The following is a 23,785-nucleotide window of genomic DNA, read 5'->3' on the forward strand; positions in this document are numbered from 1 at the left end:
TGTTAAATGATTTCCGGGGCCCCCTGTTTAAGGGGCGAGCATACGGCCCCTCTTTGGGTTTCACGCCGAATCGAGTACACAAACAAAAACTGGGGGAAAACACCCACACACACACACACACACACACACACACACACACACCCCGGGGCCGGGGGGTATGGTCGACCCCCGCCAAAAACATTTAGGCAGTAAAATACACAATTACACCCCTCCGTAAACATGCAAAAAAATGCCAAATCAATTTTTAATTTCATTTTCCCATAATTAATTTAATGTGGATAAAATTTTTAATCGCCAAACCCATCTCCCCATATATAAGTATCCTATTAAGTTTATTTATTTACAAAAAAATATATGTATATATCAAAATATATGTATATATTTTTAGGCATTCATTTCGATCCAAACAAAAAAAAAGGTGAATATAATTGCCATTCAACGTGATAATTTTTTCCAAAAACCTGAAATACTTCATTAAACTCGTCACTGATTAACCGGGTACTTTAAAGATAACTGTACATCACAGGTTTACAATTCTAAAATCTTCGTTTGTTTGCAAAAGACCAAAAAAACCACAAAGTGGGTGTGTTTGTTTCTTCGTGTGTGTTTGTGTGTGTGTGTGTTTTTTTGTGTGTGTGTGGGGTGTGTGTGTGTTTACTCCCCAGAGTCCCGCAATTACATGGAGCATCGTTGAAGCCAAAAGAGTTTTGTCGGGGGGGAGACTGGTTTTGTTTCCCTGGAAGTTTTTTGCAGCCGGGATTGTTGGGTGTCGTCCCTTTGGGATTTGTTGGGTAAAACTAGTGGTTGTAGTTGTGGTTTTTGGTAGTGGTGGGGGTGCACAGGGTGGGCGGGGTGGGAAAGGGCTCAGGTGGGTGAGTACTGGTCATGTTGGTCAGTGGGGTGGACTGGGGCTAGGGCCCCGGGGTTTAGGGCCTTGTCTCCATGGATCTCTCAAAATCCGTGCGTCCGTTGGTGTGGTTTTGGGGTTTGGGGCCCCACGATATCACCCTTCCCGGGAAAGCCTTTTTGTCACCAAAAGAAAATCTTTCAGATAAAAGTTTATTTACCCTTTTTCAGTATATATGGGTTACCCAACAGAATAATGTTTTTTATAAATTGAATGATTAAAGCTTTTTTTTTGGGCCCCCCCACCTTGGTGGGAAACGGCCCAAAATTTTTAAAAAAAAAAATATAAAAAATTTTGCACATCGAGTAAAAAAACACACTGACCATATATCTATAAAATGACCCCCCCCAATTTTAATAGTATGGAAAAAAGTAAAAATTTCTGTCTATAGTCTTTCTTCAGGCACTTGGGGGGTCTTCAACGGCCTAAAAAAATTTGAACTGTTGAATGCGGGCCCCCAACACAAGTTTTAACAGTGAGAAATGCAAATAAACGGAAAATATTTCCGTAAATTATTGGAAAATTAAAAAAACATGACAAATGAAACAACCTTTAATAACGGGGAAAAATTGATGATGAAGTTTTTGAAGGGGGGAGGAGAAAGAGTGGCTACTGGGCGGAGGGGGGACAAGAGTGGCTGCTGGACGGAGGGAAAAACAAAGTGGCTCTGGGCGGGGGAACAAGAGTGGCTGCTGGACGAAGGGGGGACAAAAGGGGTGCTGGGCGGAGGGGGACAAAAAGTGGCTCTGGATGGGAGGGAGACAAAGTGGCTGCTGGACGAAGGGAGACAAAAAGGGGCTATTGGGCGGAGGGGGACAAGAGTGGCTGCTGGACGGGGGGAGACAAGAGTGGGCTACTGGGCGGGGGGGAGACAAAAAGGGCTTTCTGGACGGAGGGAGACAAAAATGGCTGCTGGACGGAAGATAAGAGGGCCCGGACGGGGGGGACAAGAGGGCACTGGACGGAGGGGGGACAAGTGGCTACTGGGGGGGGGGGAGACAAAAGGGCTACTGGGCGGAGGGAGCAAGTGGCTACTGGACGGAGGGGAAAAAGGGGAAGGGAGCAAAAGGGGAGACAAAAAGGGCCCGGGCGGAGGGGGACAAAAGTGGGCTGGGCGGGGGGAACAAGAGGGGCTGGAGGAGGAAGACAAAAAGGGTACTTGGGCGGAGGGGGACAAAAAGTGGCTGCTGGACGGAGGGGGCAGAGGGCTGCTGGACGGAGGGGGACAAAAGTGGGTTTCTGGGCGGGGGGGGAGACAAGAGTGGAAAACTGGACGGAAAGGGGACAAAGTGGCTACTGGACGGGGGGGAACAAGGGCTACTGGGCGGGGGGGAGGACAAAGTGGCCCGGACGGGGGGAGACAAAAAGGGGTCTGGACGGAGGGGGACAAAAGTGGGGGTCTGGACGGGGGGGGCAAGAGTGGCTACTGGGCGGAGGGAGAAAAGTTGCTGCTGGACGGGGGGCAAAATGGCTTGGGCGGGGGAGACAAGAGTGGCTGCTGGACGGGGGGGGGAGACAAAAGTGGCTGCTGGACGGAGGGGGACAAAAATGGCTACTGGGCAGAGGGGGACAAAAATGGCTGCTGGGCGGGAGGGAGACAAGAGTGGGTACTGGACGGGGGGGAAAACAAAGTGCCCACCCGGGCGGGGGAGACAAGATTTTCTTTGGGCCAGGGAACAAAAAGGGCCTGGACGGAGGGGGAAAAAAAGTGGCTATTGGGCGGAGGGGGACAAGAGTGGCTACTGGACGGAGGGGGACAAGAGTGGCTACTGGGCCGGGGGGGAGCAAAGTGGCTTTTGGACGGGAGGGGGACAAAAATTGTTTCTGGACGGAAAGGAAAACAAAGTGGCTACTGGGCGGAGGGAGACAAAGTGGCTGCTGGACGGAGGGGAAAAAGGAGTTTGGCCGATGGAGGAGGAGGCCGGGGGTGCTGGGCGGGGGGGGAGACAAAAAGGGGTTTCTGGACGGAGGGAGACGAAATTGGGTGCTGGGCGGAGGGAAAAGAGTGGCTACTGGGCGGAGGGGGGACAAAAAAAATTTTGGACGGAGGGGGACAAAGTGGCTACTGGGCGGAGGGAGACAAAAGTGGTCGGGCGGAGGAAACAAAGTGGCTGGCGGGAGGGGGGACAAAAGTGGCTACTGGGCGGGGGGAGACAAAAAAGGGGTTTCTGGGCGGAGGGGGGAAAAAGAGGGCTACTGGACGGAGGGGGACAAAAGTGGCTGCTGGGCGGAGGAGACAAGAGTGGCCCGGAGGGGAGACAAGAGGGCTACTGGACGGAGGGGGACAAAAGTGGCTACTGGACGGAGGGGGACAAGAGTTGCTGTTGGGCGGAGGGCCCAAAAGGGGCACTGGACGGAGGAGACAAGAGTGGGTGCTGGGCGGAGGGGACAAAAATTGCTGCTGGACGGAGGGGGGGACAAGAGTGGGCTGGACGGGGGGAGACAAAGTGGGCTGCTGGGCGGAGGGGGACAAAAGTGGCTACTGGACGGAGGGGGGCAAGAGTGGCTGCCGACGGAGGGGGACAAAAGTGGCTACTGGGGGGAGGGGGGAAAATAGTGGCTACTGGACGGAGGGAGACAAAAATTGCTGGCGGAGGGGGGAAGAGTGGCTACTGGGCGGAGGGAACAAAAATGGCTTTTTTGGACGGAGGGGACAAAGTGGCTACTGGACGGAGGGGGACAAGGAAGGGGTACTGGGAGGAGAACAAAAGTGGCTTTGGGCGGAGGGGAAAAAAGTGGCACTGGACGGAGGGGGACAGAGTGGCTACTGGGCGGGGGGGAAAAAAAGAGTGGCTGCTGGGGCGGAGGGGCCCAAAAGTGGCGCCCGGGCGGAGGAGGGGCAAAAATGGGTACTGGACGGAGGGGGACAAAGGGGCTACTGGGCGGAGGGGGACAAAAAATGGCTATTGGGGGGGGGGGAGACAAAAGGGCTACTGGGCGGAGGGAGAAAAATGGGTCTGGGCGGAGGGGAAACAAATGGCTGCTGGGCGGAGGGGGACAAAAGGGGCTACTGGACGGAGGGGGACAAAAAGGGGTACTGGACGGGGGGAGACAAAGAGTGGCTACTGGACGGAGGGAAAACAAAAATTGCTGCTGGACGGAGAGACAAGGTGGGTCTGGACGGAGGGGGACAAAAATGGGGTACTGGACGGAGGAAAGGGGTGGCTCTGGACGGAGGGGGACAAGAGGGCTGCTGGGCGGAGGGGGCAAAAGTTGCTGCTGGGCGGAGGGGGACAAAAAGTGGCTCTGGACGGAGGGGGACAAGAGGGCTGCTGGACGGAGGAACAAGAGTGGCTACCGGGAAAAGGGGGGCAAAAAGGGGCTCTGGGGAGGGGACAAAATGGCTACTGGGGAGGGCGAGTTGTGTGGGCGGAGGGAGACAAAGTGGCTACTGGGCGGAGGGGGACAAAAATGGCCCATTGGGGGGGGGGGGGCAAAGGGGGGCTACTGGTTTTTGGGAGACAAGAGTGGGTACTGGACGGAGGGACAAGAGGGCTGCTGGGCGGAGGGAGAAAAAAGGTTGCTGCTGGGCGGAGGGGGACAAGAGTGGGCCACTGGGCGGAGGGGGACAAGAGTGGCTGCTGGACGGAGGGGGACAAGAGTGGCTACTGGACGGAGGGGGACAAGAGGGCTACTGGACGGGGGGAGACAAAAATGGCTACTGGGGGGGGGGGAGACAAGAGTTGCTGCTGGACGGAGGGAGGGAAGAGTGGCTACTGAAATGGGGGGAGACAAAAGTGGCTTTTTTGGACGGGGGGAGCAAAAGTGGCTCTGGGCGGAGGGGGGACAAGAGTGGCTACTGGACGGAGGGGAAAAAGAGGGGTGCTGGGCGGAGGGAGACAAAAGTGGCTACCGGACGGAGGGGGACAAAAATGGCTACCCGGGGGGGAGAAGAGTGGCTACTGGACGGAGGGAAAAGGGGGGCTGCTGGACGGAGGGAAAACAAAAGTTGCTGCTGGACGGGGGGAGACAAAAAGGGGGCTACTGGGGGAGGGGACAAAAAGTGGGTACTGGGCGGAGGGGGACAAAAATGGCTGCTGGACGGAGGAAGACAAAAGTGGCTGCTGGGCGGAGGGGGACAAAAGTGGCTGGGTGGAGGGGGACAAGAGTTGTTTCTGGACGGAGGGGGACAAAGAGTGGCTACTGGACGGGGGAAGACAAGAGTGGGCTTTCTGGACGGAGGGGGACAAGAGGGCACTGGACGGGGGGGGACAAAGTGGCTTTTCTGGACGGGGGGAAAGGGGTGGGTCTGGGCGGAGGGGGGACAAAAATGGCTGCTGGGCGGAGGGGGACAAAAATGGCCCGCTGGACGGGGGGGAGACAAAAGGGCTACTGGATGGAGGGAGACAAGGTTTCTGGACGGAGGGAGACAAAAGTGGCTACTGGATGGAGGGGACAAGGGGTTGCTGCTGGGCGGAGGGGGACAAAAAAGGGCTCTGGGCGGGGGGGGAACCCAAAAGTGGCACTGGGGCGGAGGGAGACAAAATGGGGCCTGGACGGAGGGAGACAAGAGTGGCTACTGGGTGGAGGGAGACAAGAGTTGCTGCTGGGCGGGGAGGGGGACAAGAGTGGCTACTGGACGGAGGGGGACAAAAGTGGCTACTGGGCAGGGAACAAAATGGCTGCTGGACGGAGGGAAAACAAAAATGGCTGCTGGACGGAGGGGAAAAAAAGTGGCTGCTGGATGGAGGGGGACAAAAGGGGGGGTGCTGGACGGAGGGAGACAAGAGTGGCTACTGGACGGAGGAAGACAAGAGGGCTGCTGGACGGAGGGGGACCGGGGTGGCTACTGGACGGGGGGAGGGCAAAGTGGCTACTGGACGGGGGGGGAGAAAGAGTGGCTCTGGGCGGGGGGGAGACAAAAATGGCTGCTGGACGGAGGGGGGACAAAGTGGCTGCTGGGCGGGGGGGGAGACAAAAAATGGCTGCTGGACGGAGGGAGGCAAAAATTTTTGCTGGGGGAATGATGTTGTAAAATTTTTTTTGGGTCCATGGGTTTTTGAACTACGATCACATCAAAAAAAAAAAAATTAAAATGCCAGGAGGAAATTAATGGAAACACAGGGTTCCCAAAAATCTTGGAAAAAAAGGTGGGTTTCAACTAAAAAGTTTTTAAATTGTGTTTAGTCTGCTGTGTGACTTGTTAATTTAACATGAAGCAACAGAACGCCCGACTCCCCCTTCAACTCGATTGAATATTTATTTTGATCAACCTAGTTCCAAAATCTTCCCTCCCCTTATTTATCGTAGATGTTGGGCACTGTTTCCCTGTATTCCGTGTATTCCTTAACTCGTCAGGTTTGTCAACTCATTTAAACTATCATTTTATTCTTCCCAAAACAATCCGACAAAACAACATCATCCAAAAAAGGCGTCAGGGGAAAATTTTTAGTTACACACAAAAAAAAAAAAATAATTTTGTCATATTCATTTTTTTTTCCGGTCTGGGACCCCCGATTTTTTTATATATATATACCCAAAAATTTTAGAAAAGGTTTTTATTATAACCCAAAAACCCCTAAGTTTTTTGGGAATTAAATTTAAAAAAATTTATTTTACTGGGAATGAAGGATTTTAATTAGTTTTAAAATGGGGCAATTTTGTTAAGAGTCAGTGTAAATATGTTTATATATATTCCTGACTATTGTTTGAGGGGGCGAGACTGCCCTGGTCCCAAAATTCACTGATCGCTACTAGATCATTTTCTCTTTGCTCCCCGAGCTTTTTCATACCTCGTCTTAAAGCTTTTGTATGGTTCCTGCCTCCACTATATCACTTGCTTGGGCCGTTTCCCCCTTCCCGACAACTCTTTTGTGTGTGTGTGTGTGTGTGTGTGTGTGTGTAATGTATAATGAAGGAAATGTCAGTTGGTGACGGGAAAGGGAATATGGCACCCAAAAAAAATGTCTCACGGGTAATTAATGAAGCAAGGTACATCATTTACAACTTTTCGTTTAAGAGGAATTTAAAAGCACCATCTGTGCTAACGATCTTAAACATTATAAATTAAATTTTTAAAGTGTGTGTAGATGCCACCGGAAAAGCTAGGGGTGGAGGTATTAAGGGCAATTTTTTGTGTGTGTGTGTGTGTGTGTGTGTGTGTGTGTGTGTGTGTGTGTGTGTGTGTGTGTGTGTGTGTGTGTATACTAACCTAATTTTACTATCTAATTTGGTTGCAGGGTCGGGCTGTCCTGGCCCCTCTTCACTGATCCCACTTAGGTCCTCTCTCCCTGCCCCAGGCTTTATCATACCTGGTTACCCGATTACACCACCTCACTTACTAGGTTTTCCCCCCTGACTGCTCTTTCGAAGGAAATACTTCCTAAAATTCCTTTTCTCATCTGGGTCTTTAACTTCCAATTTTGAAATCCTTTTTTTCCGGGGCCCTCTGGAAAAATCCTTTCTTCCACCTTGTCATTCCACCAGATTTTGTGTTCATCATATCTCCCTGACCCCCCTGCCCTCCAGTGTCGTCAGGCCCCATTTCCCAACCTTTCTTCAAAGGACATTCCCTTAGCTTTGGGGAAATAACCTTGTCAAACCCTTTTGCACTTTCTCAACTTGACCTTTATCAATGTGGGTTCCAAACAGGTGCTGTGTGTGTTTAAAAAAAGCCTTTTGGCCCCACCCCATTTATGGTTGCAGGGGGCGAGCCCTGGCCCCGGCCCCGCCCTCTTCACTTTTGTGTGTGTGTTGTACTCATTTTGTACTCACCTAATTGTGGTTGCAGGGGGCGAGACTCAGCTCCCGGGCCCCCCTTCACTGATCGTTTCTGGGGCCTCTCTCACTTCCTGAGCTTTTCCTTTCCTCTTCTTAAAACTATGATGGTTTTTTGCCTCCACTATTTTACGCAGGCTATTCCAATTTTTTGACAACTCTAATGGTTTAAAAATACTTTCCCAAGTCCCCCGATGTTTAGTCTTCAGCTTTCCCGTTGTGACCCCTTGTCCCCGTGTTCCCCCCCTCTGGAAAAATCCCCCCCTCTGTCCACCTTGTCTATTCCCCGGGATTTGTATGTGGACTTTTCTCCCCCGACCCTTTTTGTCCTCCAGGGGTTTTCGTCCATTTCCTTTTTAAACCTTTTCCCCCGTGACATTCCTTGGGGCCTGGGGGCCAGCCTTTTTGCAAACCTTTTTACTTTTTCTAACTTCGTGTGCTTGACCAGGTGTGGGTTCCAGGGCTGGGCTGCATAATTTAGATGGGCCTAACATAAAAGTGCAATTTTCTTGAACGATACCACATGTCCAGCCTGTCCAGGTCTCTTTGCAGTCCTGCCTCATCCTCGTCTGATTTAATTCTTCTCATCAACTTCACGTCATCTGCAAACAGGGACACTTCAGAGTCTATTCCTTCCATCATGTCGTTCACATATATCAAAAATAGCACTGGTCCTAGAACTGACCCCTGTGGGACCCCGCTCGTAACAGGCGCCCACTGTGACACCTCTTCACGTACCATGACTCGTTGCTGCCTCCCTGTCAGGTATTCCCTTATCCATTGCAGTGCCCTCCCTTTTACATGCGCCTGATCCTGCAGCTTCTGCACTAATCTCTTGTGGGGAACTGTGTCAAAGGCCTTCCTGCAGTCTAGGAAAACGCAATCTACCCACCCCTCTCTCTCGTGTCTTACTTCTGTTACCTTGTCATAAAACTCCAGGAGGTTTGTGATACAGGATTTGCCTTACATGAACCCATGCTGGTTTTCATTTATAATCTTGTTCCTTTCCAGGTGTTCGACCACTCTCCTCCTGATAATCTTCTCCATGACTTTGCACACAATACGTGTCAGAGACACAGGTCTGTAGTTTAGTGCCTCGTTTGTTTCCTTTCTTAAGTATGGGGACTACATTAGCTGTCTTCCATTTCTCAGGTAGTTGCCCAGTTTCAAGGGATGTGTTGAAGATTGTGGTTAGAGGCACGCACAGCATCTCTGCTCCTTCTCTAAGGACCCATGGGGAGATGTCCAGTCCCATCGCCTTTGAGGTGTCAAAGTCACTTAAGAGCTTCTTCACCTCCTCCTCAGTTGTTCGTATGTCATCCAACACTTGTTGGTATATTCCCTCTTGATGTTCCCTTCTGTGCTGTCTTCCCACAGCCCTTCCTGTCTCTACTGTAAAAACTTCCTTAAATCTCCTGTTCAGCTCCTCACATACCTCCTGATCATTTCTTGTGAGTTCTCCACCTTCTGTCCTTAATCTGATCACCTGGTCTTTGACTGTTGTCTTCCTCCTGATGTGGCTATACAACAGCTTCGGGTCAGTCTTGATTCTCGATGCTATGTAATTTTCATACTGTCGCTGGGCCTCCCTCCTTACCTGTGCATACTCATTCCTGGCTCTGCGACTGATCTCCCTATTTTCGTGTGTTCTCTGCCTTCTGTACTTTTTCCATTCTCTATTACACTTTGTTTTTGCCTCCTTACACCGTCGGGTAAACCAGGAGCTCGTTCTGGTCCTCCCGTTGTTACTGTTGCCCTTGGGAATAAACTTTTCCACTGCCTCCTTGCATTTTGTTGTTACATATTCCATCATTTCATTTACTGGCTTTCCTGCCAGTTCTCTGTCCCACTGGACCTCCCACAGGAAGTTCTTCAACCCTATGTAGTCCCCCTCTTTTATAGTCAGGCTTTTCCCATTCAACTCCTGTTATTCTCTCCACTTGCAGCTCTACTATGTATTCAAAGCACAGAACCATGTGGTCGCTAGCTCCTAGGGGACTCTCATACTTGATGTCCTCCATGTCTGAGCTGCCCAGGGTGAACACAAGGTCCAATCTTGCTGGTTCATCCTCCCCTCTCACTCTGGTAGTGTCCTTAACATGTTGGTGCATGAGGTTTTCCAGCACCACGTCCAACATCCTGGCTCTCCATGTTTTGGGACTCCCATGTGGCTCCAGGTTTTCCCAGTCGATCTCCCTGTGGTTGAAATCCCCCATAACCAGCAACTTTGCTCTGCTGAAATGAGCTCTTCTTGCCACCTCAGCAAGTGTGTCCACCATTGCTCTGTTGCTCTCTTCATATTCCTCTCTTGGCCTCCTGCAGTTCTGTGGTGGATTATACATCACTGCAATGACCACTTTGTGTTCCCCAGACTGAAGTGTACCTGCTATGTAGTCTCTTTCTTCCGTCTCATCTATGCCTTCCATTTTCTCGAATTTCCATCTGTTTTTTACGAGCAGAGCAACCCCACCTCCCCCCCTGCCCCTTCTATCTTTCCTCATGATCTGGTATCCTGGTGGGAAGATTGCATCTGTTATTGTCTCCGTGAGTTTTGTTTCTGTAACTGCTATGATGTCTGGGGACTTCTCATTGATTCTTTCTTGCCATTCCTCATGTTTATTCGTTAATCCATCTGCATTTGTGTACCAAACCTTCAACTTCTGTTCTAATACTGTAACTGTGGTGTGGGGGGTGGAAACAGAGGGATCGGTGTGTGATGGTTGGTTTGGATTGTTCAGTTGCCTTGGAGGTGTCGTGGCTGGAGTCCTTCTGCAGGTGTTTCTGGGGGGTGTGCTTGTCCTTCCATTTGATCCTGGGTTATTCTGCTCTCCTTTTTCATTTCCTCCCATTTCTCCTTTCGTTTTTGAACTCTCTCTTTCATCGTCTTCCTTTCGTCCTGTGTTCTGTCTCGATCGAGTTACACACTCCAGAACTCCTGCTTGCCTCTCAGCCATGCTTTCTCCTGCAGGATCATGGTTCGGGTTGATTCTGCCTTGAAAATTACTTTGAGAGGCCGATTCCTTTTCTTTGTGAACCACCCAATTCTCCGAAAATTTGCCACCTGGGTCATGTCCCCCTCGCCTTTCACCTTCATGATATCTTCAATCGTTTTTTTCTCCTCCTGCTTTCTTTCATCATAAGCTTCCCCTTTAGCTTCGTCTAGCCCATAGACAAACACGGATCTCTCCCTTTCCACCTCCCACTGTGACTCCCATTGCATCCTCTGATGTGTTTTAGTTTCTTCCCGTGAAGTGTTCCTTCCTTCAGTCCCTTCCCTAGTTATGGGCGTGTGTTAGTTACCATTTTGTCCTAGGCACATGTCGATTAGACACTAGGCCTGGTGTATTTGCGAGTGTGTGTGTGTGTGTGTGTGTGTGTGTGTGTGTGTACTCACCTAGTTGAGGTTGCGGGGGTCGAGTCCGAGCTCCTGGCCCCGCCTGTGTGTGTGTGTGTGTGTGTATGTGTGTGTGTGTGTATGTGTGTGTGTGTATGTGTGTGTGTGTATGTGTGTGTGTGTGTGTGTGTGTGTGTGTGTGTGTGTGTGTGTGTGTGTGTGTGTGTGTGTGTGTGTGTGTGTGTGTGTGTGTTTGCGTGCGTGCAGGCGCGTGTAAGCCACGTATTTTCGGCGGTCGAGCTTCTGGCCCATTCAGATCGGCATTACAGATTTCTTGTGTTTCGGGCCTTATCATATCTAACCTTGAAGCTGTGTAACGGGTCAGCCTTCAACATTTCCTAATCCAAATGATGCCTCTGTTTAAACACCTGTCTGAAGTTGTCAAGAGACTAAACACATAACTGAAGCTTGTCGAAGAGTGAGACACCTACGTTAAGGTTGTCGAGAGTTAAATCACCTATCTGAAGAGGTAAAGTACCTATCCGAAAGAGGTAAACTTCGAATAAAGGGTGTTAAGGGATCAAACACCTAATTGCTGTCAAAAACCCATTGAAGGAGTCAGAAACCTGCTTGAAGAGGTCAGACATCATCTTAAGAGGATCAGATAACTTTCTGAAAAGGTCAGATACTTACCCGAAGGTATCAGATACCTACCTGAAGGGGTCAGAGAGGAAGGCGTAGAGTATGGGGTTGACGCAGGAGTTGATATAAGCCAAGACTTGCGCTGCTATCTGGGTTATGATCCTGAAGGTCGTCATCTCGTACAGATCCAGAGACTTGAGCAACAGTACCAGCTTAACACCAAACCATCCAGACGTCACATTAATAACAATAATAATAATACTAATAATAATAATTAGTTGCAGCTTCAGAGCTGTTATACTACATAAGCTCATTTACATTGTAAGAACATCAATGACACTACTAATATTACTACCACTAATAACACAGTAGTATACTATACTTGGCTCGCATCCAGCCTCGGAGGAGCTGGAGGAAATTCATGATCTTTAATACATTGTGCCATTGTATTCATGTTTTTTTTTTCTGTAAATGTATTCTGTTTAATAATAAATGTTCACATAGAATATAAAATATATAGGGGGTGGTAGGAGAAGAAAATATTCAAACAGCTCCGGGGAGAACCTTGAGTTTTCCCTGAGGTACGTTTATTGTCTTCTCTGAGGATGAGGGTCCCCAGTCCAGCTATAGAGGTGGTACTTCCCTATATATATATATATATATTATATATATATATATATATATATATATATATATATATATATATATATATATATATCTTAAAGAATAATCGGAATACTATGGAAGATTCATAAATAATACTGGCATAATTATCGGTACTGAGGGTAATGGTAGGCAGTATTTAGTAATACATGATCAAAATTCTTCCGTGTATTTCCTGAAGCATTCTAGAAGGTTTACACACAATAGTATCATGTTGTATGTGTATTATCCTCTACTGCAACGTAATCTCTTATGTCACATGACTTGTTGGCAGCTATTAGAAGCTTAGGGTTGGCTATTACATCTTCGATTTTTTCTGTTTCCCACTTTCTATAAGCTTGGTAGCCCTAGTCTACCCTATGGGAAGGGGTAGGGGGGAAGGGGGAAGTAGGAAAACGGACCAGTGCCTCTCATACTCTGAGAGAAGTTGTGGCTGGTGTCACTCATGCTACCCTACCCTGAGAAAACTTCCCCTCATTTCTCCTGTTGATACTCTTGCAACACCGCATAGCTCCTGATGACGCACTCAGAAGTGTGAAAGTACTTGAAAATAATATTGATTTCAAGAGAAATTATTAATTTCAGTTTTGTTTTTTTCTACTATATTCAAGACCTAAATTTTTTTAAGCAATTATATTAAAATGTGAATAAAATAGCACTTGCTAGCAGGCATATTATTTAGAATTGACACCATTAATGTTAGATAATGTTTATGTTGGCTGACATGTGATATATTAGTCAAAGGTCATTAGTTACCGTCTAGCAAATTAGACTGTTAATTAGTAAAGGAGATATGTTCATGGTTTATGACTGATTGGAATAACGATAACACATGGCTGACACTTATAATGAAGACACGTGATTGACACATACAATGAAATCCTGTGATGCTTGTTGACACATGAGTGACATGGGGGCCGCTGTACGGTCACTGTGGGTTTAGCGCCTCCCACCCATGTATCAGTGCCTCCCACCCATGAATCCAGTGCCTCCCACCCATGAATCCAGTGTTAATAACCCACCTGAATGGGGAACCAGCAGACGATGAAGGTAACTACGACAATGACAACCATCCTGGTGACTCTCTTCTTTCCCCTGACACTCTCAGCGCTGCGACTGCCTCCCAGCGACACACCGTACCACAACCGGTTGAGAATCATGAGATAGAGAACCACTATCACCGTCAGTGGCACGAAGTACATGGTGGTGATGAAGCCGATCTAGAGGGTGAAGGGGAAGGGTAATAAGAGAAAAGCGAAATCAGACCTCGTAAATTACACACACACACACACACACACACACACACACACACACACACACACACACACACACACACACAGGAGCTCGGAATCGACCCCCGCAACCTCAACTAGGTGAGTACATGTATACATACATGGAAGAAATCACAATAAAACGCGTGATTGCAATTATGAAAAGATATCACAGCGATAATAGGAAATAAAACGTGAGTTCTTTCATGTGCTTACACACACATCTCTGAAGGTATGTGTACGGTGTGTAAGCACATGTGCTTACACACACACATCTCTGAAGGTATGTGTACGGTGTGTAAGCACATGAAAGAACTCACGTTTTATTTCCATTTTCACTGTGGTATTTCTTCGTATACATATATAATTTTGTGATATATACTTCCGTGACATGGGACACACCACTTCTGTCTTAACATATATACACAGATCAAATAAAAATTATTCAAAGCATACCTATAGAATGGTTCCCAGAGCAGAAAATATGATTAAAGGCTGAAAATACTGAAGAAACCAAAGTTGACTAACAGCAGGAGAAGAGGAGATATGATAACAACATACTTGGTTGTATCAGTATATGAAGGAACATACTACGAATTATTTTTAATACCTATAACAGGGATAGTAAGTCATAGATATAGATTAAGATAAAAATGAAGCCAAGGAATTCTAGGAAATTTAAAAAAAAAAAAAACACGTTAATGAAGATACACGAAGAGCACAAGTCAGCTCCTGTCACTGACAATAAGCAATAACAAATGGGTAATTACACACACACACACACACACACAGGAGCTGTGACTCGACCCCTGCAACCACAACTAGGTGAGCATGTACACACACACTCGCCCGTAATACTCACATGGAAGGCCATATGATTATATTCTTTGTCCAAGAAGGCGCAGTGGATATACACTTCACCCTCGAACTTCTGCTTCTTGATGCCATGACAGAGGTAAAGTGGGATACACGAGGTCAGTATGAGGATCCAGCTCAGTGCGATGGAGTACAGAGCGTTCCTCTGTGTGCGAACTGTGGGACGGTAAGAAGTCAACGTCAGAGCGGAGAAGAGAATTGGTAAGTGGATGGGAGAGGGAGAGGTTGATCAAGGTTGAGGAGAAAGGGTAGAAGGAGTCAGTGTAAGGCATGAGAAGGTTTGTGTTTGTTTGTTTGTGTGTGTGTGTGTGTGTGTACTCACCTATTTGTACTCACCTATTTGTGGTTGCAGGGGTCGAGTCCTAGCTCCTGGCCCCGCCTCTTCACCGGTTGCTACTGGGCCCTCTCTCTCCCCGCTCCATGAGCTTTATCAAACCTCGTCTTAAAACTGTGTATGGTTCCTGCCTCCACTACGTCATTTTCTAGGCTATTCCACTGCCTTACAACTCTATGACTGAAGAAATACTTCCTACTATCTCTCTGACTCATTTGTGTCTTCAACTTCCAATTGTGGCCTCTTGTTTCTGTGTCCCCTCCCTGGAACATCCTGTCTTTGTCCACCTTGTCTATTCCACGCAGTATTTTATATGTCGTTATCATGTCTCTCCTGACCCTCCTGTCCTCCAGTGTCGTCAGGCCGATTTCCCTTAATCTTTCTTCATAGGACATTCCCCTTAGCTCTGGAACTAACCTTGTCGCAAACCTTTGTACTTTCTCTAGTTTCTTGATGTGCTTTATCAAGTGCGGGTTCCAAACAGGTGCTGCATACTCCAGTATGGGCCTGACATACACGGTGTACAGTGTCTTGAATGATTCCTTACTAAGGTATCGGAAAGCTGTTCTCAGGTTTGCCAGGCGCCCATATGCTGCAGCAGTTATCTGATTGATGTGTGCTTCCGGAGACATGCTCGGTGTTATACTCACCCCAAGATCTTTCTCCTTGAGTGAGGTTTGCAGTCTTTGGCCACCTAGCCTATACTCTGTCTGGGGTCTTCTGTGCCCTTCCCCTATCTTCATGACTTTGCATTTGGCAGGATTAAATTCGAGAAGCCATTTGCTGGACCAGGTGTCCAGTCTGTCCAGGTCTCTTTGAAGTCCTGCCTGGTCTTCATCAGATTTAATTCTCCTCATTAACTTCACATCATCTGCAAACAGCGACACTTCTGAATCCAACCCTTCCGTCATGTCGTTCACATATACCAAAAATAGCACTGGTCCTAGGACCGACCCCTGTGGGACCCCGCTCGTCACAGGTGCCCACTGTGATACATCATTACGTACCATGACTCGTTGTTGCCTCCCTGTCAGGTATTCTCTGATCCATTGCAGTGCCCTTCCTGTTATATGCGCCTGATGCTCTAGCTTCTGCACTAATCTCTTGTGAGGAACTGTGTCAAAGGCCTTCTTGCAGTCTAAGAAGATGCAATCAACCCACCCCTCTCTCTCTTGTCTTACTTCTGTTATTTTATCGTAAAACTCCAGAAGGTTTGTGACACAGGATTTGCCTTCCGTGAATCCGTGCTGGTTGGCATTTATACTCCTGTTCCGTTCCAGGTGCTCCACCACTCTCCTCCTGACAATCTTCTCCATAATTTTGGATACTTTACACGTCAATGACACAGGTCTATAGTTTAGTGCCTCTTTTCTGTCTCCTTTTTTAAAAATGGGAACTACATTTGCCGTCTTCCATACCTCAGGTAGTTGCCCAGTTTCCAGGGATGTGTTGAAGATTGTGGCAAGTGGCACGCACAACATATCTGCTCCCTCTCTAAGGACCCACGGGGAGATGTTGTCCGGTCCCATTGCCTTTGAGGTATCGATGTCCCTTAGCAGTTTCTTCACCTCCTCCTCATCTGTGTGTGTGTGTGTGTGTGTGTGTGTGTGTGTGTGTTAAAATATCAATATATTAGCAAGATCTTTTACAAAACTTCCTAGTTTGTATCCTTCAGGAACTTCTTCCAACTTTCTGGTTTGCCTCCTTCGTCGGCTAATGGACCTCCACACCCACCACTACCTCCTCCTCTTCCTCCTCCACCCCCTTCTCTTCCTCCTCCACCCCTTTCTCTTCCTCCTCCACCCCCTCCTCTTCCTCCTCCACCTCCTCCTCTTCCTCCTCCACCCCCTCCTCTTCCTCCTCCACCCCCTCATCTTCCTCCTCCACCCCCTCATCTTCCTCCTCCACCCCCTCATCTTCCTCCTCCACCCCCTCCTCTTCCTCTTCCTCCTCCTCCTCCTCCTCCTCCTCCTCCTCCTCCTCCTCCTCTTCCTCCTCCTCCTCTTCCTCCTCCACCTCCTCCTCTTCCTCCTCCACCTCCTCCTCTTCCTTCTACACCTCCTTTTCTTCCTCCACCTCCTCTTCCTCCTTCACCTCCTCCTCCTCTACTTCCCCCACTTTCTCTGAAGGCAGCAGACGTCCCTGTATATATTTTTTTTAATTTTGTGATGTAAGATTATGAAGAGAATGGGGCCTTGATACCTGTGAAGGGTTTTTGATCCAAGGAACTGGAATTATCTTCTTGTCCCTAGGATCATACCTAATCATATCCCATTTCCAGACGCTGTGGGACTTCTATGATCTCATTGCTTCTCCCTGAACATAATTTTAGCAGTTTTACTATAACCAGAAGCCACACACATGATCAGCGACCCCCATCAGGGGTCCAAAGGCCCCCAGGGGTCCAAAGACCCCCAGGGGTCCAGAAACCACCAGGGATTCAGAGACCTCCAGTGGTCCAGAGACCTCCAGTGGTCCAGAGACCTCCAGTGGTCCAGAGACCTCCAGTGGTCCAGAGACCTCCAGTGGTCCAGAGACCTCCAGGGGTCCAGGACCACTAGTGGACCAGAAGCTACACTACTCACTTGTGATTGCAGCGATGGGATGCACCACCGCCAGGAACCTATCGAAGGAAAGGAGGAGCAGCGTGTAGACGGAGGCGTAGGCTGTGACATAGGTGAGGTACTGCACCGCCTTGCACCAGATGCTGCCGAAGGGCCACGACAGCAAGATGTAGTCGGAGGCAGTGAAGGGGACGCAGAAGACGATAAACAGTAGGTCCGCCATCGCCAGACTGTAAAGAACAGCACAATAACATCAAGAAAATGCCCACCTACTTACCAGACCGAAAGCAGGGAGTAGCTAAAATACTTTCCTAAGACGGTCGTGTGCATTAAACACATTGGGCATTAGATTTATGTTCATACCAGAAGCAAAAATAAAAAATAAAACAAAATACACCAAATTTTTTTTACATGTGTGGGTAGAAAATATGGTGGAATGGGTCAATTACAATAGATCAAGATATATGACACATAATCATTAAAAACAGAAAATGTATAAACAAAGAGCTGTATAACTCACAATATACAAGCACTGAGGCGTGTATTTCTCTCATTGTATAAATACCGAGTCGTGTATATACGTACTGTATAAACAAGAAGTATATATCTCTCGGTATATGCAGCAAAGTATTTTTCTGCTTTACTTATTTAAAGTATCAGCTGAGGGTCGGACTGCCCAAGGCTGCAGCCGCCTGAATTTTAATCAGAATTTTATTGCTCAGTAAGAAAGAAATGTTAGTTAATCTCCATCAGGAAGAACAGTAAAAAAAAAAAGACCGTTGTGTCAATATTAACTTTCTCGCAAAGTTGTCTTTAAAGAGTCCGTGAGAGAGAGAGAGAGAGAGAGAGAGAGAGAGAGAGAGAGAGAGAGAGAGAGAGAGAGAGAGAGAGAGAGAGAGAGAGAGAGAGAATGGGTGATTGTTTCTCGATAATGTGTCAATGAAAGGTGAAGAATGAAATAAACTTACTGAGAGAGGATTAATAGAGCTTTACTCTCAGCTTGAAGCTTAGGAATGTTTCTGATGGAAAATTTAACTCGTGTACCATCCACTATGAGTGGCGCAGTCGACCAATGAGGCACAAGACAGAATATTTGAGTATTTTCCATGTTTATGAGCCAAATGTAATGTTTACCGTAGAAAAAACATTGTGCGGGCAGGTCTACACATCGCTGCAATTTCACAATGAAAAACCTTAAGCAAACTTTTTCTCGAATTGTGTAAAGAGTAGAGTAAAAAAACCTCTGTTACATGCCTGGAACAATTCACAAGTAACTTATAATTTAGATATGAAGCATAATGCATTTCGATTCTTTTTGGAACATTATCAGACCAGTTGTGAGTTAGGAGCGCGAGCATACTGGCTACCCTGTAATTGCGAGTCTAAACTTGGGCAAAACCTGCCTATTTTTTTTTTAACCTTTGCGTAAGAGAGACATGTAGACTGTAGATCACACGTACAGACCTATTTCTCGTTGAAAGAACGTATGGCTTGCATTACCAATATAGACGAAGAGCAAGTTTGTGTTCTGTTATCACCTGGCTTACAAGACACGCACTAGTACGCAGTAAGGTGTTTATCTGAGAGTTCCCGTTAATCCCTACTTTAGGGGTTGAAGTCATTCTAGATTGGTGGTGAGTAGGTGACATGCAGCCTTATTGTATCCCTCCTATCCCTTACTCATCCTCTCCACCCTTGACTCTCCATCGCGTTCCGTGGGGAAAAAATGATTTACGATTAATGAGCTGAACTAAGTGGAGTGATATTAATTGGATCAGACACTGATGAAAACAAGTGTTTGGTGTGCCCGCTGGTGTTGCCGGTGTTCTCAAGTTGTGTTGTGCTTAGTGTTAGTTTAGTGAGAGCTTCAATGCTGCATTTTGTGTCAGAGTCTTGATATTAAATTACAGCGATTCAGAGAACAAGTTACATGTTGTAATTCATTCACAAACTTCCCGTTAGTGTGAAAGAAAAGATACACAGTTGCTGAGCAAGCTTTGTGCTGGGATGTAGAGGTCTGTGTAGAGTTTGTGTAGAGTTCTGTGTAGAGTTCTGTGTGGAGCTCTGTGTAGAGATCTGTGTAGAGATCTGTGTAGAGCTTTATCATGACTTGTGCTACAGCTTCTCTTTTCTTTCAGAGTAATGGACAGTACACCATGGGGACCCGTCCTTTCAATTATTTTGTTAGAGTTGTGCGATGGTGCCTGGAAGACGAGGTATTAATACCAACTCAACGGGCAAAAATTAAGACATTAAATTACCCTATCTGTTATGGGAAATTATAATATGAACAGAAATGCCGGAACAAACCGAACAAACATCCTAAACATAATAGAACAAAATCTAATTTTATATATAAATGTTTTTGGGGATCAAATTTCTAAGATTTTATCTTTCTACTTTTGTGCTATAGTCCACAGGGTAAATAAGAGCCTCGTATTAAAGCGCTTTTATCTTTTACTTTTGTGCTATAGTCCACAGGGTAAATAAGAGCCTCGTAATAAAGCGCTTTTATCTTTTACTTTTGTGCTATAGTCCACAGGGTAAATAAGAGCCTCGTAATAAAGCGCTTTTATCTTTTACTTTTGTGCTATAGTCCACAGGGTAAATAAGAGCCTCGTAATAAAGCGCTTCGACCGCTAATTTCAAAATAAAAAAAAATATCTGAAAGCCTATCTTCAAATTAGTTTATGTTTCATATATTGAAAATTCTGTATTTATGTCCTAATTATCAGAGGGTTGTAAAGTGTCTTCACGCAACATACACTTTGTGCGTGTACTCACCTAGTTATACTCACATAGTTGTGGTTGCAGGGGTCGAGTCATAGCTCCTGGCCCCGCCTCAGCCGCTACTCTGTCACTCTTCCTGCTCCCTGAGCTCAATCATACCTCGTCTTAAAGCTATGTATGGATCCTGCGGCCACTACATCACTTCCCAGACTGCTCCACTTTCTGACTACTCTGCGACTGAAGAAATACTTCCTAACATCCCTGTGATTCATCTGGGTCTTCAACTTCCAACTGTGAACTCTTGTTGCTGTGTTCCATCTCTGGAACATCCTGCCTCTGTCCACCTTGTCGAGTCCTACCAGTATTTTATATCTCGTTATCATATCCCCTCCTATCTCTCCTGTCTTCCAGAGTCGTGTGTGTGTGTGTGTGTGTGTGTGTGTGTGTGTGTGTGTGTGTGTGTGTGTGTGTGTGTGTGTGTACTCACCTAGTTGAGGTTGAAGGAGTCGAGTCCAAGCTCCTGTGTGTGTGTGTGTGTGTGTGTGTGTGTGTGTGTGTGTGTGTGTGTGTTTTGTACATGTATTATAACACCAAATTACGCGAAAGCAATTTTTTTTCTCTCAAAATAATTGACGGAAATAATTTTTTCAGCCTTGTCTGCCAACACTTTCACGACCCAGAGGCCCTAACACCCTTCATGATCCAGAGGACCTAACACCCTTCATGACCCAGAGGACCTAACACCCTTCATGATCCAGAGGACCTAACACCCTTCATGATCCAGAGGACCTAACACCCTTCATGATCCAGAGGACCTAACACCCTTCATGATCCAGAGGACCTAACACCCTTCATGATCCAGAGGCCCTAACACCCTTCATGATCCAGAGGACCTAACACCCTTCATGATCCAGAGGACCTAACACCCTTCATGATCCAGAGGACCTAACACCCTTCATGACCCAGAGGACCTAACACCCTTCATGATCCAGAGGCCCTAACACCCTTCAAGACCCAGAGGCCCTAACACCCTTCATGATCCAGAGGACCTAACACCCTTCATGATCCAGAGGACCTAACACCCTTCATGATCCAGAGGACCTAACACCCTTCATGATCCAGAGGACCTAACACCCTTCATGATCCAGAGGACCTAACACCCTTCATGATCCAGAGGACCTAACACCCTTCATGACCCAGAAGACCTAACACCCTTCATGATCCAGAGGCCCTAACACCCTTCATGATCCAGAGGCCCTAACACCCTTCATGATCCAGAGGACCTAACACCCTTTATGATCCAGAGGACCTAACACCCTTCATGATCCAGAGGACCTAACACCCTTCATGATCCAGAGGACCTAACACCCTTCATGATCCAGAGGACCTAACACCCTTCATGATCCAGAGGACCTAACACCCTTCATGATCCAGAGGACCTAACACTCTTCATGATCCAGAGGACCTAACACCCTTCATGATCCAGAGGACCTAACACCCTTCATGACCCAGAGGCCCTAACACCCTTCATGACCCAGAGGACCTAACACCCTTCATGATCCAGAGGACCTAACACCCTTCATGACCCAGAGGCCCTAACACCCTTCATGACCCAGAGGACCTAACACCCTTCATGATCCAGAGGACCTAACACCCTTCATGATCCAGAGGACCTAACACCCTTCATGATCCAGAGGCCCTAACACCCTTCATGACCCAGAGGACCTAACACCCTTCATGATCCAGAGGACCTAACACCCTTCATGACCCAGAGGCCCTAACACCCTTCATGACCCAGAGGACCTAACACCCTTCATGACCCAGAGGCCCTAACACCCTTCATGACCCAGAGGACCTAACACCCTTCATGATCCAGAGGACCTAACACCCTTCATGACCCAGAGGCCCTAACACCCTTCATGACCCAGAGGACCTAACACCCTTCATGATCCAGAGGACCTAACACCCTTCATGATCCAGAGGACCTAACACCCTTCATGATCCAGAGGCCCTAACACCCTTCATGACCCAGAGGACCTAACACCCTTCATGATCCAGAGGACCTAACACCCTTCATGACCCAGAGGCCCTAACACCCTTCATGACCCAGAGGACCTAACACCCTTCATGATCCAGAGGACCTAACACCCTTCATGATCCAGTGGACCTAACACCCTTCATGATCCAGAGGCCCTAACACCCTTCATGACCCAGAAGACCTAACACCCTTCATGATCCAGAGGACCTAACACCCTACATGACCCAGAGGCCCTAACACCCTTCATGACCCAGAGGACCTAACACCCTTCATGACCCAGAGGCCCTTACACCTTTCATGACCCAGAGGCCCTAACACCCTTCATGACACAGAGGACCTAACACCCTTCATGACCCAGAGAACCTAACACCCTTCATGATCCAGAGCTCTAACACCCTTCATGATCCAGAGGACCTAACACCCTTCATGACCCAGAGGACCTAACACCCTTCATGACCCAGAGGACCTAACACCCTTCATGACCCAGAGGACCTAACACCCTTCATGACCCAGAGGACCTAACACCCTTCACGACCCAGAGGACCTAACACCCTTCATGACCCAGAGGACCTAACCACCCTTCATGACCTGGAGGACCTAACACCCTTCATGACCCAGAGGACCTAACACCTTTCATGATCCAGAGGACCTAGCACCCTTCATGACCCAGAGGCCCTAACACCCTTCATGACCCAGAGGCCCTAACACCCTTCATGACCCAGAGGCCCTAACACCCTTCATGACCCAGAGGCCCTAACACCCTTCATGACCCAGAGGACCTAACCACCCTTCATGACCCGGGGGACCTAACCAACCTTCATGACCCGGGGGACCTAACCAACCTTCATGACCCGGAGGACCTAACACCCATCATAACCCAGAAATCTCGGCAAAGATTTCTGAAAGGAAAAATTGGGTCACCCACCTGAAAATAAGATAGTTTGTTGTTGACCTCATCTGCTTGTTAGCGATGATGACGATGACGACGAGGGTGTTGCCAAAGAGGCCCACCAAGACGATGATGCCGAAGATGATAGGTACAACGATAGCAACGATGATGGCGTACTCGAAGATGGGGCTGTCCTGAAGATGAAGTAAGTTGACCATGGTGCTAAGTTACATTACACACAATATATATATATATATATATATATATATATATATATATATATATATATATATATATATATATATATATATATATATATATATATATATATAAGAGAGAGAGAGAGATGTAAATCTTCGTAAATACACACAGGAAAATATACAAATCTCAGTACATATAAACGATGAAAGCCTCCTTGTATATACAGCAAAAGATATACAAGATCTCATGTATATACTCCGTGTTCCTGGTATTTTATCTAGCAGAAACAAGCTGGAAAGTCATGCCAATTACTAAGCATACAAACTGCAGTTGTTCACAATGGTTGTTATTCCCCCTGTAACTACCTGTCTACCACATTAGTGTTGCATCAGACGTACAGTGTTATTATACCTTTCCCTCTTTCACCCTCTCCTCTTGACGCATTCATTTGTTTCAGTCATCGCTCTGCAATCCACTTCATCCTCAGCCCAAACTATAGGAAACTGATAAATTGATTATCAATAGTAGAAGCATTGGCGACCCTTCCTGGGCAATATTTCACTTTAGAAATCATTTTCGACATCAGAAATATCTGGATAACTATAGTAAAGGACAAGTG

The 23,785-nt window shown here is 47.4% G+C and overlaps 1 protein-coding gene across 1 annotated transcript in view; it reads right to left on the bottom strand.

The window, feature by feature from the left end:
- Positions 1-590: 590 nt before the first annotated feature.
- The window catches only part of LOC128696851 (allatostatin-A receptor), a 307,199-nt gene continuing 284,004 nt past the window's right edge, over positions 591-23,785 (bottom strand). The window contains exons 5-10 of the mRNA XM_070096192.1: positions 23,002-23,159; positions 17,330-17,538; positions 14,397-14,566; positions 13,286-13,483; positions 11,669-11,812; positions 591-1,022 (exon numbers count right to left, since the gene is read on the bottom strand). Of these exons, the coding sequence (XP_069952293.1) occupies positions 11,669-11,812; positions 13,286-13,483; positions 14,397-14,566; positions 17,330-17,538; positions 23,002-23,159 (879 nt within the window). The 3' untranslated portion in view covers positions 591-1,022. The remainder of the gene's footprint in view (positions 1,023-11,668; positions 11,813-13,285; positions 13,484-14,396; positions 14,567-17,329; positions 17,539-23,001; positions 23,160-23,785) is intronic.

The sequence above is a fragment of the Cherax quadricarinatus genome, chromosome 52 (assembly GCF_038502225.1).
Source record: "Cherax quadricarinatus isolate ZL_2023a chromosome 52, ASM3850222v1, whole genome shotgun sequence".
NCBI classification, from domain to species: Eukaryota; Metazoa; Arthropoda; class Malacostraca; order Decapoda; family Parastacidae; genus Cherax; species Cherax quadricarinatus.